The sequence below is a fragment of the Eubalaena glacialis genome, chromosome 8 (assembly GCF_028564815.1).
Source record: "Eubalaena glacialis isolate mEubGla1 chromosome 8, mEubGla1.1.hap2.+ XY, whole genome shotgun sequence".
NCBI lineage: Eukaryota > Metazoa > Chordata > Mammalia > Artiodactyla > Balaenidae > Eubalaena > Eubalaena glacialis.
In genome coordinates this window covers 21,520,281-21,538,249 of record NC_083723.1, presented here as the reverse complement: position 1 = coordinate 21,538,249, position 17,969 = coordinate 21,520,281, and the positions used below count along the sequence as shown (strand labels likewise).

Below are 17,969 nucleotides of genomic sequence, written 5' to 3'. Positions count from 1 at the left end.
AATAGTGTTAATTTTTGTATTGGAAACCCCATACTTTATCTTAGCTCACCTTTTATACCAGCCACTACAGTGAGAACCAGCTCCACCCAAATGTAATTTGACAGGCAGTGCCTCACCTCAGCTGCTCTACCTACTTCTCGCTTTTTGCCCAGAGCCCTTGGGAAAATCTACTTACCACCTGCATGTGTACCACCTGGAAGTATGTTTGGAAAGGATTTCCAGTAGGATAAGCCATGACCAATCGGGGGGCAAGGAGCTGAAGGATAAATACTCCCCCTTTCCAGCCCTAAAGTGGATGATTCTGAGGTGCACTCCATGCAAGGTGGTCAGTCAATTGACGGTGCCCGTACACTGCATACTCTTCTTCCCTATTTCACTCTCCCCACTCCCTCGTGCCAGCACCTCGTGGCTAAAGTGATCCTGTCCCTGAGATGACTTCTTGTTTTAGTTTGGGTTTCCCCCGTAAGTAGAGTCTGAGGCAAGTATTTGAGCCCAGTTAGTTTATTTGAGGGATGATCCTAGGAAACACTATTAAAGGAGAGGTTAAACAGAGATCTGAAAGGAGGGAGCAAGCGTGCGCCACGGGGAAGCACATTTCTGGCAGAACGAACAGCCAGCGCAAAGGCCCTGAGGCCAGAGTACTTGGTAGACTCACTGTTCAAGGATAGTGAGGTCAGTGAGGCTGGAGTGGCATGAACAGCGGCAGAGTGGTGGGAACTGAGGCCAGCGAGAAATGAGGGTAAGGTGCAGACAGATTATGGAGACACTTACGAGGCCTTTTGTTCAGTTAAGATTTCAGAAATTATGTGACCAGAAAGACCTGTAGGATCTATTATAATGATTCGTCCTTTGAACAAACATTTTGCAAATATTTTGCCTTTTGCAAAGACTTATTTTATCTGTCCATGAATAACCTGATAAGCCATTTGATTATAAAATGTAGTTTGCCTCAAGGTATTAACACCCTGTTGCTTATAATGAGATTTTTCCACTGCAAATGAGACAAACTGTAACATCTCTCATATGAGCAAGATAGGGTTCCTTGGTCTACATACTTTACAGTAAGGTTTTTGTCCACAGTGCTTCTCTTATTGGCTGAGGCCATGGCAGACTTAATGTTTTATTTAGAAAATGGCCTTCCATAGGGACCAGGCTTAGGTGCCCCTTTCACTCTCCCTGCTGGAGTTATGTTTGCCCCAAGGTACAGCAGGTCCCCGTGCGGAGCAGTAGGGGCGACCTCGTGTCTTGGGCTCCACTGCTGCTCCAGCACTCCAGGCGCTATTATAGACAGTTAAGTGCTGGAGACTCTCCGTGGAGCTGTGCTTTGATTCCAGAGCTCTAATAACCAGAGCTTCTTCACAACCAGACTCTACTGGACTCTTCCAACCTTGTCACCGTTTCACAACATGTACCTTCACCTGCATCAGACCAGGTTCTTTCTTTTGCTCACTCTTCATCCTCCCAATGCCATACCTATTCCTGTGCTTTAAAAAAAATTTTTTTTTAATTCAATTTAAACAAAACGAAACAAAAATGTTCATCCATTTCTCCCCACCCCTCCTCTACCCCCACCTCCTGCAACCACCAATCCGTTCTCTGTATCTATAAGCTTGGTTTTGGTTTTGGTTTGGTTTTCTTGATTCCACATGTAAGAGAGATCATACGGTATTTGTCTTTTATTAAAGTATAGTTGATTTACAATGTGTTAGTTTCTAGTGTACAGCACAGTGATTCAGTTATACATATATGTATTTTTTCAGATTCTTTTCCTTTATACAAGGTTATTACAATGTATTGAATATAGTTCCCTGTGCGCTACACTAAGACCTTGCTGTTTATCTATTTTGTATGTAGTAGCGTGTATCTGTTCATCCCAAATTCCTAATTTATCCCTCCCCAACTCTTTCCCCTCTGGTAACCGTAAGTTTGTTTTCTGTCTGTGAGTCTGTTTCTTTTCTGTAAATAAGTTCATTTGTATCATTTTTCTAGATTTCACATATAAGTGATATCATATATTTGTCTTTCTCTGTCTGACTTACTTCACTTAATACGATAATCTCTAGGTCCAACCATTTGCTGCAAATGGCATTATTTCATTCCTCGTTTGACTTACTTCACTTAGCATAACACCCTTGAGGTCCATCCATGTTGTCCCTTTCATCCTGCTGCTCTCCTTCCAGTGCCTGGACCTATCTTGCCCTTCAGTGATGCCCTCCCAGTCTCCACTGATAACTGGATTCTCTGAATTCTTGAGACAACTTTAAGCACTTCATGGAATCAGCGGATTTTATGGATGAAAATGATTGTAGAAATGATCTGATTCTGTAGTTTTTCACTTTATTTTGTAAATAACAAAGCACTGGGAATTCCCTGACGGTCCAGTGGTTAGGACTTGGTGCTTTCACTGCCAGGGCCTGGGTTCAACCCCTGGGTAGGGAACTGAGATCCCACAAGGCACACATGGTGCGGCCAAAAACAACAACAACAAAAGCCCCCAAAGCACTGAGGCCTAGGAAAGCTTCATGATGTGCTGAAAAGTATATATTAGGTCAGTGGCAGATTTTAAACTAGAACCGCTGTCTCTAGAATCCTAATCCAGAGTGCTTGCTGTTACACTATGGAATCACATGGTATGTTATTGAGAGACATTTCTGTTTGCACAATTACTCTTATCATTAAACTACTTATATTAGTTAAGTATCTGGGCTACCCTAAAGAAGCAAAAACTTAAGTGTAGGAAGATGGTTTCTGACCTTGATAATCCTCCCATTTCAAAGGCAAGTGAATTTAGCTGATAGCTGGTTATCTCATCTGGGAACAGATTCACTGACAAAAAAGGCCGAGTAGAAAGTGATTCCTTATTTTTCCAATGAGAAGATTCCCTTGCCTGCCCCCCAAAAACCTTTTTCCCCCAAAAGGAATATATAAGCTTTTAGGGCAAGAGATGAAACAGTCAAATATCAGCTTCTACCATCTACTATGTTAAACTAGTTATGTACACTTAAAACAACATAATAAGGAAAATTACTTTTTTTCTCATTCTCACAGAACATTTTTATTCTATTTTTTTCCACAAGTATCTTTGACATCAATCTCTCTCTTATTCTTAGAGCCATTTTTTGAGTCATCAAGCAGATTCCCAAAGTACCTCACCTTTACCTTGTCCCAGTTATTAGAAATATAGCCCCTTTGAATTGTGAATGATCCTGTCACTGGATTTTTATTCTAAGCTACAAGTACCCGTCAACCAAGCAATATTTGTTTTTCATTTGTTCTGTCATTGTGTATTTGTGATCCCACATAATAGCTCACTCACTGCTTTGCTTTTTTAGTAATCTCTAAAAAGGTGTGTTTACAGAGATATCCAGTCCTCAAAATTGTGAGGCAATATCCCAGAAATTGTTTTATATTCTTTACCTTTTTTTTTCCTTTTTCTTAACATAAAGCAGTGCTGTTAGGTTACTTTCTTAAATAGTGAAAATAGTGAAAACTGGTGCTGCTTTAATTCCAGGCTGCTGTACCATCCCCAAATTGTAAATTATTATTCAAAATAAAGTCACCAAGTCAGAAAGAGAAAAACAAGTATCGCATATTAACGCATATATGTGGAATGTAGAAAAATGGTACAGATGAACTGGTTTGCAAGGCAGAAATAGAGACGCAGATGTAGAGAACAAACGTATGGGCACCAAGGGCGGGTGGAGTGGTGGGATGAACTGGGAGAGTGGCATTGACATATATACACTAATATGTATAAAATAGATAACTAATAAGAACCTGCTGTATAAAAATAAATAAAATAAAATTCAAATCAAAAATAAATGACAATGTATTGGCTCTCACCAGACTTAAAAATAAAGTTTTATGCATATGAAAAAAAAAATAAAAAATAAAGTCACCGAGAAAGCACCTGAGAATATTAGTCGTTATAAGAACTCAAATATAAGGCAACTCCTTTTCTGAGGAGGGGAACTTTTGGCCTAAATTTGGATATCCCCATTCTAGCCTGTGTCCAACACTTCCTCCTAATTGCTATCTTTTATGACATTTGCTCAGATGTGGCACTGAGGAAATAAGTGAGTCTTTATCCATGCAGCTCCACAACCCTTCCTGAGGGAGGCCAAGCCCCTGTCCTAATTGCTGTCAACCGTAACACATTCATGCATCAGAAATATCTTTATATTTTCCTACACAAACAATATTTGCCACTGTGCTGCAGAATTGCAGTGACACTGAACTGAGTTATATTTGTTTAGACTTAGAAGCTGAGAGGGCCTGTGAAGTGATCTTAAAATGGCTGAGGAATGGGTAGGAACTTGTTCCTAATTCCGTGTACATTGACTTCTCCTTTATGATATATATATATTTTTAATTAATTTAATTTAATTTTTATTTTTAGCTGCGTTGGGTCTTCGTTGCTGCGCGTGGGCTTTCTCTAGTTGTGGCGAGTGGGCTTCTCAGTGCGGTGGCTTCTCTTGTTGTGGAGCACGGGCTCTAGGCGTGTGGGCTTCAGTAGTTGTGGCATGCGGGCTCAGTAGTTGTGGCTTGCAGGCTCAAGAGCACAGGCTCAGTAGTTGTGGCTCACAGGCTTAGTTGCTCCGCGGCATGTGGGATCTTCCCAGACCAGGGCTCGAACCCGTGTCCCCTGCGTTGGCAGGCGGATTCTTAACCACTGCGCCACCAGGGAAGTCTAATGATGTTTTCTTTATCTACTTTGGGTTTTAAGAAGTCTCAAAGTCAATTTTAAGACAAATACTTTTGTTTGTGGAGCAGCTAATACAATAAGTAATACATTTTACATTTCCAAAGTTGAGACCTATGTGGAGGAGATAATTTGTGATATTCTGGACTTTGCTACTAAAAGCATCCTTTACATTATAGGTTCAAGGTGCTTAACTTTGTTGGTCGAGATCCACCCCATTAACAATGTGAAGGTTCTAAAAGCAGTGGATAGCTATATTTGGGTACAGGTAAGTGAACATATCTTTATCATTTATCTCATTAATCAAAAAGCATGAAACCTAGAGGCAGTGGTGTTACAAAGTGCTTTCACACACTTTATCACATTTTCCTCAAAGCAATCCAGTGAATGGGTATGGCTGGAATTAACAGCTCTTCCTCTGCAAACATGAAAATCAAAACTCAAACCTAGCTCTCTGTCTCTGTTATATCATGGTTTGTCTAATAGTACTATAATGTTTTTACATGATAAAATATAGAATATCAAAACACATTTAAAGGAAGTTTAAAAATGGTTTATCTAATGTGTTCATAGAGTTGACAGATTAAATACCTATGATTAAATGATATAATCAATCCCTGAATTTGTCAACTCTATGAATCGATGCAGAAGCACTGTGTGTATAACACAAGTAGACTAGATATAGTCAGTTCTCATTACTTGCACATAGAATTTGCAAATTCTACTACCCACTAAAATTTATTTGTTACCCCAAAATCAGTACTCATGGTGCTTTCACAGTCATTTGCAGACATGGGCAAAGCAGTGAAAAAATTTTCAGCTGATGCACGTGTTCCCAGATGAGGTAGAACAAGGTGACACTGCCTTCTTGATTCAATTCTCAGACTGCAAACAAAGGTTGTTTTCACAGTCAACTTAGTGCCATGTTTTTCACACTCTTTGGCTTTTCTTGGTGATTTCACTGTTTAAAATGTCCCCCAAGTGTATTGCTGGAGTTCTGTCTCATGTTCCTGAGTGCAAGAAGGCTGCGATATTCTTTTCAGAGAACACGTGTGTTAATTAGATAAACTTCATTTAGGCATTAGCTTATAGTACTGTTGACTGAGTTCAATGCTAGCGAATCAACAGTGTATATGAAATAAAGTGTCTTTTAAACAGGAACACACATTAGACAAAGTTTTGTTTTAATTTGTTGACAAAAATGTTGTAACTAGAGGCTCACAGGATCCTATCCCTGTACTTCCCTTGGGAGCAATGGTTCAGTTTTCAGTGTTTTTGGTGACTTTATGGAACATAACTACCGCAGAGAACAAGAATCAACTATCCATATTCATGCAGGGTTGATGCACAATTGCCTTGTGTAGCCTCTCCCTCCCCGCACACACTCCCACCTCTGGCTGTGGGTCTCCCTCTTGCAATGTGTGTTGGGAGAGGGGATTGTCTCCCATGTGCCCAATCGTCCACTGTCAGCCAGTCCTTGCAGTTGTGCACTTCGCCACCACTCCTGGCTTCTCTGTGGGCCGCTGCTGCCTGCCAGACAGGGCCTGGCGTGGAGCTCCTAAGCTGCGTTCCCTCCCCCAGGAAGCCACTCTGTTTACACTGTCATCAGTGCAGGGCTGACTGTGGGACACTTCCCTTTCCTGGCCTGTTATTTTGGTTTCCTTAGCATCTTTATCCAGGGCTGTGTAGGCAGTGGAGATATTATTGAAGGATGAGGGCAACTAAAAGGTAGAGTGTAGGAAGGAAAAAGTTTTTACAAGTATATGGTTGCACTACATTGTGAATATATTAAAAATTACTGAATTGTGTACTTAATAGTGAAAAGTGTGAATAGTGAATGTTGTGTTATGTGCATTTTATCTTAATTAAAAAAAATTAAAAGTGCAAGATGCATGATGTCATCTGTAGGCCAAAGGAAAAGTCCCCACCCACATGAAGTAGACCCACGCTGATCTTGTGGGCCCATCTCAGTTCCTAGCCCTGCTCCCTGCTCCTCACGCTTAGGCCTCTGGAGAGAGAAACTCCTCCAAGCCTACATCCATGGCAAATCCCCACCTTCTTCCTTTCTCCCTTCTGCTCTCCTTTAGAGAAACACCATTCACTGTCCATGGAGTTTGGTCCTGCCCTGCGATCTCTCTCCTTTTTCTTACCAGAACGTCCATGGTGATTTCCAGTAGTACATTTCCCTAAGTCTACATGTGCAGCTCTGACCCCCTTCATGGAGGAACTTCAGCAGGACAGTAGTGAGTGGGGTCTGGATCCCAATCTGGGATCCTTGGAGAGTTCCCCACCAGCATGATTGCATCTTCCAGATAGTTCCATTGGGTAATTACACACTCGTCTACATGCCTATAGTACATACCTTCCATCAACGAATATTAATAATAAGAGTCTAGCTCGATATTTACAAGATAAATATTTTCCTAATATGATATAATCTAATCTATATAGATTCCTACTCACAATGCAGACAAAACAAAACAAAACCCTACAAAATGTTGCACACTTTTGTAGAGCTCTGTCTGAACCCTGTCTATGTATATTCTCACTTCTAGGCCTTGCTTCAGGGTTGCCTCAAATTAGAAAGAAAAACAACCACCACCTGAATGGAACTTTTAAAATTACGTTTTCACTGATTGCCTCACAGAGACCAGGCAAAGGTTTAGAACTGGTCAGCACCTTAGTCCAGGTCACAGTCCTAAGCCAGCAGGCCCTGGCCACCTCTGTAGACCCAGGGGAGGCCAAATCTGTAGTTTCTCCTTATTTTGAGGCACTGAGTATTTGCCCTTCCATTATCTATGTGATGTCACTCATCATTGCTTCTCCTCAACCCCAGTACACAAAGTATCCTTTTTTATTTTTTTTTGATGTGGACCATTTTTAAAGTCTTTATTGAATTTGTTACAATATTGCTTCTGTTTTATGTTTTGGTTTTTTGGCCAAGAGGCATGTGGGATCTTAGCTCCCCGACCAGGGATTGAACCCACACCCCCTGCATTGGAAGGCAAAGTCTTAACCACTGGACTGCCAGAGAAGTCCCCAAAGTATCCTTTTTGATGTGCACAATTTCACAAATCAGCAGATAATAAGGTCTATATTATTCTCGTAGCTGAATTCTGCATTCCTGTCTATTTTACAGTTTTGAGTTTTTTGCTGTGAAGAATGGTATATAGTTAAAGTTTTGTTTTTCTGAAAGGGAAACTTGAATATAAGCAATTTTAAAAGTTGACCAGTTCTAGGGACTTCCCTGGTGGTCCAGTGGTTAAGGCTCCACCCTTCCACTGCAGGGGGCAGAGGTTCGATCCCTGGTCCGGGAACTAAGATCCCGCATTCTGCATGGTGTAGTCAAAAAATAAAAACAAATTAATTAATTAATTTTTTAAAAAGTTGACAAGTTCTGTTTCTAATTTGTCATTATGAAAAGTTAGGACATCAGGTAGTATATTTTGTCAAAATTTTTCCTAGTCTTTAGAGAGGCTGCAGGCTTTAAAACAGGGACATGAAAAGTTATGTTCTTTCAGTATGCTTTAAAGTTTGGAGGGAAAACCCAAAATTCGCCAGTGGATCTTATCTAGTAAGCTGTCTTTCATGTTGCAAAATGAAACTGCTGATTTATAGTTACCCTTTTGATGATGAAAGAATTAAGTCACTGGAGTTATCCCATGGCCAGTTTTCCCTCATTATCACAGCTGACAGTGTCAGGCCTTGTGTTTCTGGCTGCCTGCTTTGTCCTGTGGGCTGACAAATAAGGGTGGGCACAGAGGAGGAGGAGTGGGGTGGATCAAGGCTTTTCTTCCCAGTGGCAGTCGTTCTGTGCTTTGAGGTAAATCCTCCACCACTTGCCACACTGTGATTCACTATCCTTTCCTGGAAAGTCCCTGGTTCTATTTTGCTTTTTCTCTTGGATGTGGGACTTTGGAAGTTGTCACAGAGAGTACATTTACTTGGCTCTCAAATTAAATACTAGGGTTAGCTGCACAACAAATTATATCAGTCACTCTTTTTTGGTGCATGTGAAACAGAACTTTCTGTACAAATGTTATTTACATTGTTTCTGATTGGCTTCAGAATCACATATTCCAAATAGGAAGCACCATCCCTAGAAACGGCTTACACTTTAGCCTGTTTAAATGAATTGTGTTGGACCTGTGATCAATCCCCCCCTGGAAAACTGAGCTCCTGAAAGTGTTCCTTTTTCTTCCTTGCTTCCATCTGTAATGTATGTGTGTGAATGTGATTCGCCTAAACTATTCTGTGGTTCCCAGTCCCTTCTATGGTCTGTAGTAGTATAGTGATCAAACACAACTTTTGAAATAATTGTATAAGCAAGGTAGTTGCTTATGATTTTGATTAATTTCCTTTTTACAGTTCCTCTACCCACATGTTGAAAGTCACCCTCTACCAGAGAATCATCTGCTACTGATTTCAGAAGAGAAATGTAAGTATATCGTGAGGACTTCATGAACGGCGCATCTCCCAGTGAAGCGTAGGAAGGGCGTGATGAATCTTCTAGCTGTCCACTCGCCAGTGCTGAGGGTCCACTGACCTCGCCACTGCTGAGGGTCTGCTGTCCATTGGAGACATAGGACTCCTATGGAAGGGCTTTCCTTCTGTTTCTACTTGTTGTTCCCTTAGGCTCTGCCTCCGTATATGATGGGCTCCTGCGTATATGGATTTCTAGTTTGGGCACATGGTAGAATATTTGTAGAATAGTTGTGCAGGTCATTTTTGCCTTCTTTAGTCCATCCTTCTTTAAGATGTCTGTCACAGTGGATAACCATGACTTAAGGAGAGAGGCTTGGATGGACAGAGGGAAAGGCATTAGAAGGTAGAAGAATCCCATGGCAGAACTCGAGGACACATAGTAACTTGGTCAAATTCAGATAGAGGCAGGTAAGATTGGGACATCCTTTAATGATGATTTCAAGTTGGGGGAAGGGTGGAGAAAGGACAGAATTCACTGGTGCATCTTATCTAGTAAGCTGTCTTTCATGCTATAAAGTGAAAGTGCTGATTTATAATTAGAAGGACAAGTCTGAGGGGTTAGGTTTGTGTTCACTTCCTATACTCTTGCGCAATCATCTGTCTCACATTTTTGGAACTAGAACCAGCACAAGGTACATATGGCTGAATCTAAATCGCTTACTGAGAAAAATAGACCATCTACACATCAATAAAGTGTTCAGAGTTCTGTTAATGACCCCTATAAAAATACCTTCCCCTAATATCTGGCATAATGAGTTTTCTATCTGATGTTTTCATATAAAGAGGTATTGGGTATTTGGAAATTGAAGATAAACCCTGCCAAATGAGCCCTTATTAGCCCTATGTAAGACTGATGGTATAGGGGAGGGAAATACTTGTTAAGGGAACCCAGGGGAGCAGAAGAGTTAAATGCTTCATGTATTGTTGATATTGAGGAGCAGAGTAAATGCTGGATTTGAAACAGACTGTAAAGGGAGGGTGGAGAAAGGTGGGTTTTGTTTTGAACCTTGTGAGATTGCCATCTGTGATAATACTGTTTTTCAGCCGGTTGTTTAATCTGCTTTGCTTTTATAAAAAAATGTTCACAACTGTTAGGTGAAAAAAAGTACTCATATTTTTCATGAAGGTTAAACTCTCTATTGTTTATTTTTTAAAAGATATTGAACAACTTCATATCCAAGTTACCCGAGAAGATGGAAATAGAGTGGTAAATATTTGAAATTCCTTTCGCTTTAGAGTGTTTTTCCCATAAAGAGTGGCATTTCTAGACTATTAAAGATGGATTGTTATAGAAACGTACTACTTTATTTGGTGTCTTTCAAATTCTAGACTTGCTGTTGTAACATGTGAAATAATACAAGATACATGAAGGAGTTGATTATCTCCTCTCTATCTACCTCACCCCCCAATCTCAGTCTCCTGAGATAACTAATGACAGCCTTGTGTGGCCTTTTCCATGCCTTGTAGCTTGCCTAAGGTTAGGTGTACAGATGCTGGGATTCAGTTGCTTTTACCAAAATAGAATCATAATATAAATATTAATTTGCTGCTTTTGCTTTTGCTTTTTACTTAATATATCAGGGGTATCCATATAGGTTTCTAAATAGAGAGAGAACTTTTTTCTCTAATTTTTATACATATATACACATACATACACATAATAAATGGGATCATAACATATATGCTAAGGTTCCATATAGTTCAGTTTTCTTTTCTTTTTTTCTTGTTTTCTACTTCTCCCTTGCCTTTTCACCTCTAACTTTTGTTCACAACCTGGTGTATATCCTTTCACACTTTTCTCCATACAAAGTGGCTCCCATCTCCACCCCTGACACACCCAGGGGTTTGTTTATTATTCACTCCTTCCTCATTCAACTTTGTGGAATCACCTACAGGCACCCTAGAGCAGCTCAGTTCATTATCTTTAGAAGTGCAGATAGTCCCTGGCATGGATGTGCACAGTTTTGTCACCATTCTCCCATGGATGGATATTCACTTGATTGCCTTTTTTCCCCCTTTTATTTGTTTGCATTACAAATTGTCTCAAATGTTTTTAGCTTTACATGTTTGGTACACGTGTTTTTTTGGGTTAAATCCTCAGGGATGGATAAGTGGGTTGATGGTTATATGCATTTAATAAACTTCAACAGATTTTGCCAGATTGCTTTCCAAAAAACTTGTAACACTTCAGTTTTGCAATCAAAGTATAAAAGTACCCTTTCCCTCTATCCATACCAGTAATAGATGTACTTGCCTTTTAAAAAATCCAGTTTGATGCGTTTAAGTTGATATCATTATTATTCGAGGTTGTGTTTCCCTTAATATTGATGAGTTTGAGCATCTTCTTTGCTTATTGGCTGTGTGAATTTGTTTTTCTGAAAATTGCTTAGTTATATCCTTGTCTATTTTTTCCTGGGTTGTCTTTTTCTTGACAATTTGTCTAAGATCTTAATATATTATTGATATTAAAATGATTTCCTTCAATATTTAAATAGTCTGCATCAAAATTGTCTTTCTCTGATTTTAATTTTAAATTATGTGAACAAAATTGAAATGGGAGATGGCATTTATTAATTATGTATCTATGATTGAAAGCATCAAATCAAGAGGCCTGGCTGGAAAATGACCAGAAAGTATGTGGCTGGAGCTCTGGGCCACTAGTGGCTGAGTGGATGGCAGGGCAAAGACAAGGCCAGTGGTCAGAAAAGGGTCAGGCCAGAGAGGAAAGACCAAGGTGCAGAATCCCAAAGCCAGCAATGAGAATTTAGAGGAGAGAGTTAAATAAACAAGTTGGGGGTCAGGAAGTGGAAATGGACACAGACAGAGGACTGGCTGGTTAGAAGAGGGGTTGGGAGCCGTGAGAGACACTGCAGAGAGTGTGAGGCCAGCAGGCGCCTGTCAGAAGCCCAGGAAGGATTCTCCTGGCCAAGACAATACAGTCTCAGCGCTTCCTCATCCACATGTGCCCTTCTGTGAGGCACTTCTGCCCTCATTCTTAAAGGCTTAGATGACGGCTTCATAAGGCCATGTGCAGGTCTGTGCAATCATCACAACATCCCTACACAATAAAGGTGGTATTATAATTATCCCCATGTTTACAGGGAACACGACAACCTAGACTCACAGAGGTGAGGAAACTCTAGAGAGGGACAGAACTGCTATGTGAACCTGGTTGCCATGTTCCGACGATCATGTTCTTGCTAGTATATGCCTTTATCTGAGAGTTCCCGAATCTACTCTAACCTAAACAATTTCAGAAAAATGGAAACAAGATGGGTTTCCCCAAAGTTAAGAGTCAGATAGGTACTGTACTCTTGGATCTTTTTCCAGCAAATTTGATGGAACTAGGCAAACAAGAAATAGAGGTGTATGATTCTGCATGCCCTGTCCTCCCTTGAGTTCCAAGTTAGCCTCATTGGAGAAATCCCATTTAGGATTAGAGAGGTTGAGGTATGAATATGGACCATTCTGATGTTCCTTTTTTCCTTATTTCTTCTACATCAACTTGTCTTCATTATTTACTCATCTGTCCCAATATAGATTACCTTTGCTTGATGAGCATTTTTGAGGAAAGTGAGTTCTTAATTCCTTGTATTACACTTATCATTTCCTTGGCAATTTACCCTTGCATACCCTACTTCATTTTCCTTCTTTTGATAAGTATTCCTTGAGTACTTCTACATGCTAGAAACAGTCAAGCCATTGAGAATATAAAGGTGTTGTAGAAGAGTGCATACTCATTGGGGTAGACTTATAACATTAATTAAAATGTAATTGTAATAGAAGCATGCCAAAGCACCATAGGAATACAGAGATGGGGAGCTTTGCCTTCATCTTGGGAGGTGAGGGAAGGATTTCTACAGGAGGCAACGCCTAAGTTGGGTCTTGAAGGATGAATAGTTAAGTATTGCTGAGAGATGGGCAGTATCATCATACTCATTGTGGAAGACATAAAGGTAAGAAGCATGACCAAAGACACATGAAGAGTTTATGGCAGATCTAGGATCATTGCCCACAACCCTCCTCTCCCAGGCCTGAGTTTTCCCTTGGCCTAACAGTCTCTACCTTTGGTGGTAAAGCCCTCCAGACTGCAGATACCTGAGCGGGTTATGTCCAGAACAGGAAGCTCTGAATCTTGTGTTAGCCCAGCTGTTGGTTTGTGGTAGGTGTGGCCTTGCCTTCAGCAGTCCCAGCCTGTCTGCCAAACTAAGAATAAAAATAAGATAGTTTATTGCAGAGTGTTTGTGAAGAGTAAGTAATGAAATGATGCCTTAAATCTTTTTTGGAAAGACTTTCCATGTGTATGTATTGGCAGTAGGGGCTACTAAAAATAAACTGTGGAAGTATTTATATGTATTATAAAGATAGAATAAGCAAAATAATTTTGAAACCCAGATATGTTCTCCTTTAAAATAGTTATTTATTTCTAAAATCTCTTTGCCTCCTTAGGTAATTAAAAATTCTGGCCATCTCCCAAGAGAGAGAGTAGCCGAAGATTTTGTTTGGGCTCAGTGGGATATGTCAGAGCAGAGATTATACTACATTGATCTGAAGGTAAAAACTAGTCCACTGGCCCTCCTTTTTGTGGAAGTCTTTTAATTTTGACATTATCGTTATTGTAATTTATTAATTACTTCATTTTCATTGATGGGGCAGTCGACAAAAGTTGATGAAAAATAATGAAAAGGTTTTCATTACTGTTTGATTTTTGGCTGCTTCCTTTTCTCTCTCTCTTTAAAGTAGTGTTTTTGTTGATTTTTTGTTAATTTGTCACTTACTCTGTTTTCTTTTTTAGAAATCGAGGAGTGTCTTAAAATGCATCCAGTTTTATGCTGATGAGCACTTTAGCTTAATGGTAAGTCCAGAAGATGATTGGGCTAAGGAAATTTTATAACCCATTGCCCCTTTTAAAGAGAGTTATTATCATAAACAGCATTTTAACATTCTTGGTCTTGTTTTTTACTCACTTGTATGAGCAAGTAAAATAGTTCTTGCCATCTCAAGGCTTCAATTCTGTAACAAATGCAATTAATATAGATTATTAGAAGAGCACACACAGTAAGTTTCTGCTAACTGAATGCCTCATATTAAAGAAAAATGGGTAAGAGTGAGTATCAGTAGGAGGTAGTAGGCGTGGTTAATAGTAGATAGCTTTATGTGATTATGCGTCATTTGATCCAAAAGAACATGTGATGGTAGATTGAGTATAAGGTAAAAAGTCAATGAGAGGGTAGAGTTCAATCAGTACAAATCTAGAACCACTCCTGGAAAAGCTATTTGGAGTGCCAGCCTTGTAGTGAGAAGTCGTAAATATCTTTATCTGTGATGAACGGAACATTATTATTCTTCTTGACTAGGATTAATATTGGTGTCTAATACAGATTGATATCATACCATTACAAGGATTTCATTTACTCCTCCTACCCCCTTTTTTGGACTCGCTCATTCTCTTTCTAAAGACACCCAGTCCTTCCCTCCTTACGTGATCATCTGTGTCTTGTAAAAGTCTACTCCTTCCAATTGGCTTATTATAAAACCCATTTATGGTAGTCAAATCTGAAGCAAAGTTTGCCTTTTGAGAAATAAATACACATCAAGCTTGTGATGTATGTAAACTCCAGAATGTTCCCAGTGGACTTTCTGTCTGTGGATTTGGGGGATATCCTCTGAAGATAATGCTGGTTAAAGGAGCTCTTCATCATTAGGCAAGCACAGTGTTGTCAGGTTTGCACTGGTTTCCAGAACTATCATCACTTAACTAATGTCATTTTTCACATTGTTTTCTCCTGATTTTTTGATAGTTTGAAGCACCCTTGGACGTATCATTAAGTGATTCAGGATTCAAGTAAGTTACTCATAGATTACTATTAATTTTTATAGACACTTGTCGGCAGAATGATTATATAATATTTATACCTAATCTATGGTATGCAGATAAAAGGATAGTTTGATATTCTGTGTGTGTGGGGGGGTGTCATCTTTTCTGTTTCTGTTCTCTATAGGGAATATAAACAATGTTATCAAGCATGAACACAGGGTTTTTCCATGGAAGGTCAATCATATTGATTTTTCTTAGTCATTTATTTCTGTAGGGCGTCTCCATTTATTTTGATCTATGGAAGTGCTCTTCTCCCTGTGATTCAATAAAAGCATTCGATGAGTGAGAGAGAGAGCTACGTTTAGAATCAAACATCAAAACCCTTTTCTTGTTGCCATCAAAGAGGATATTGCAGGTCAATCCACTTATAGCTCAGCTGAGTCTATTGCTTTACTTTTTTTCCCGTTTTCCTTTTTACACAAAAGGCGAGGTTTTTTTCCCCCAGATTATTTTACGTGTAGTAAAAACATGAGACACTTTTGAAAAAATAGACACAAGGCCATAACTGCACAGAAGAAATGAAAGTCTTCTTGAATTAATGGTAATCCCAAACTGTTACATATTTCACTACCTTTATTTCATCACATATGAATATTCAGTTCTGTCCATTGTGAAACATAATGTCAACATTACTCTAAAATCAAAAAAAATTATAAAAACGTAAGTTGAAAGGAATATATATTTTTTTCTCTATTGCCAGGCCATGCCATTTATGTAACATGTATTTTTTAAAATTACTGTTTTATAGTTTTTTTTTAACAAAAAGACATATTATCTACTGGAATTTCTTGAGGACATGTCTCTACTTCTGTGGGTAAATTATAATGATTACTCACATCCTTTATGAGGGAACTTATTTGTAAATGCATTTATGTTCTTAGACTTGTCAACTTTGGATATGATGATCTTCAAGACCAAGAGAAATTATCCAAACACCCAACCTTGTGTGTTTTTACCAACCATACAGGTAGAACCGGGTTGTATTTATCAATTTACTTAATTATACTTGATTTCCATACATTTAGCCATTGTTTAGCTATACTGATCCTGAAAATAAAATATAATAGGGCCACACCCTTACATAAGTGATTATATGGATATTTACATACCAAATTACCTTCTCCACTGTAATTTTATACATTTGCTGTCTGTATAAAAGAAGCCACAGTCAGATTATTGTTCTAATAGTTAGTTTTTATATTATTGTTCTAATAAAGGGGATAGATTCATATTTAGTCAAGCTTCATTTTCTCATCTGCTCCATTTTTAACAAATGGCATACGATGATCGGGATGCTTTTTGTGTCGGGCTTACTGATGTTTGGGTTCTAAACCTGTGTGCTTAGCTGCTTGAAGAGCCATGCCATAACCTGAGCTGACAATCAGAGCTTCACATAAAGTTGTTAGTGTACAATATTCCATCTCTTAACACCTGTTTATTGTAGATAGAGAAAATAGAGAGGGGAAAAAAATGCCTGAAAATGAGAGGAGAGGAGTATGATTACAGTCAGTCAATCTGGTGGAAAAACTGCTCATTAACCATAATAATCATCTAAATAATCAACTCTATTAACTAAATCTCATAGCCATTTTTAACATCCCAACTTGAGTGGACAGTTACCACTTAAGTAACGCTTAGACTAAAATTGCTTTCCTTTAAAGCCACATTATGTGGTATTCATTGAGCTGACACTTACGGAGCACTTACTGTGTGCTGGGTATTGGGGATACAATGGTGAGCAAAACTGACCTAAACCTTTTTTAGTAGAGAGTTACTATTCAGTATGGATGTTAGACATTAAATAAGTGCACACGTAGTATTTGAATAGAGTCATGGTACATTTTATGAATGAGAACTACAGGAAGCCATGAGAGCATATAACAGATGTTTAATGGAAGCTACTAATATCTTCAAATATGTTCTGGACCAGCCAGTACATTTCATTTTACAGAATGAAAACTGAAAATTGCTTCCTTTCCCACCTCATTCCTTCAAAATCCATCCTATAGTTTTTCTGTCCATCCAGGGTCTCCCTCAGCCTTGTAAGTCCCTCTATAAACCAGTCTTGGGGAGTTTAGGGCAGGAAATGATATTTCCCTTGAGACTTGAAGGATGCATGTGAACTAAGAACAGGGTGACTGAAGTAGAGTGAGCAAGAGGGAGAGTATTGCGAGAGAGCGTTGAAGAGGTAGGCAGGGGCCAGGTTGTATAGGGCCTTGCAGACCATGGAAGGGTTTTAGGTTTTATCTTAAGAGTCATAAGGTCATTAAAGTTTTTTTTTTTTTCTTATGACGACCTTTTATTTTGAGAATGCTCAAGTGTACAGAAAAGTTCAAGAATATAAGGAACATCCATGTACCTTTTACTTAAGTAATCATATCATTCACAATGCTTTATCATTTGCTTTATCATTCTCCTCTTAAATAGATAGCATTTTTTTCTTTTTGACTAAATCATTAAAGTAAGTTGCAGCCGCCATGATACTTTACCACTAAATAATTCAGCATGTACCTCCTTAGGTTAAGGATACTCTTACATAATCTCATTTCCATTATCACTGAAAGAAATTAGCTACATTAATCAGTAAACTATTTCATATTCAAATTTCCATAATTATTTTTTAAAAAGTCCTTTTCACGTTTATGTATATATGTGTATGCATATAAATGAATAGGTACATGTATGCATATAACTCTTAAAAGATTCATGCGTTACATTTGGTTGTTTTGTCTTTGCAGTGTTGTAATGTAGACCGATTCCCACCTCCTATCTTCTGTCCCTTTTTTTCTCTTTTCACAACATTGACATTTTGAAGAGTCCAGCCTATTTGCCTTGTGGAATATCTCACATTCTGGATTTGTCTAATTGTTTCTTTGTGGAAGTATTTAACTTCTTTCTCTTTCC

General features: G+C 38.9%; 1 protein-coding gene across 1 annotated transcript in view; it reads left to right on the top strand.

The window, feature by feature from the left end:
• Positions 1–17,969, top strand: part of GSAP (gamma-secretase activating protein) — an 85,671-nt gene that overhangs the window by 15,805 nt on the left and 51,897 nt on the right. The window contains exons 6-12 of the mRNA XM_061197640.1: positions 4,882–4,970; positions 9,071–9,140; positions 10,345–10,394; positions 13,637–13,741; positions 13,983–14,042; positions 14,989–15,032; positions 15,947–16,032. Coding sequence (XP_061053623.1) covers positions 4,882–4,970; positions 9,071–9,140; positions 10,345–10,394; positions 13,637–13,741; positions 13,983–14,042; positions 14,989–15,032; positions 15,947–16,032 — 504 coding nt within the window. The remainder of the gene's footprint in view (positions 1–4,881; positions 4,971–9,070; positions 9,141–10,344; positions 10,395–13,636; positions 13,742–13,982; positions 14,043–14,988; positions 15,033–15,946; positions 16,033–17,969) is intronic.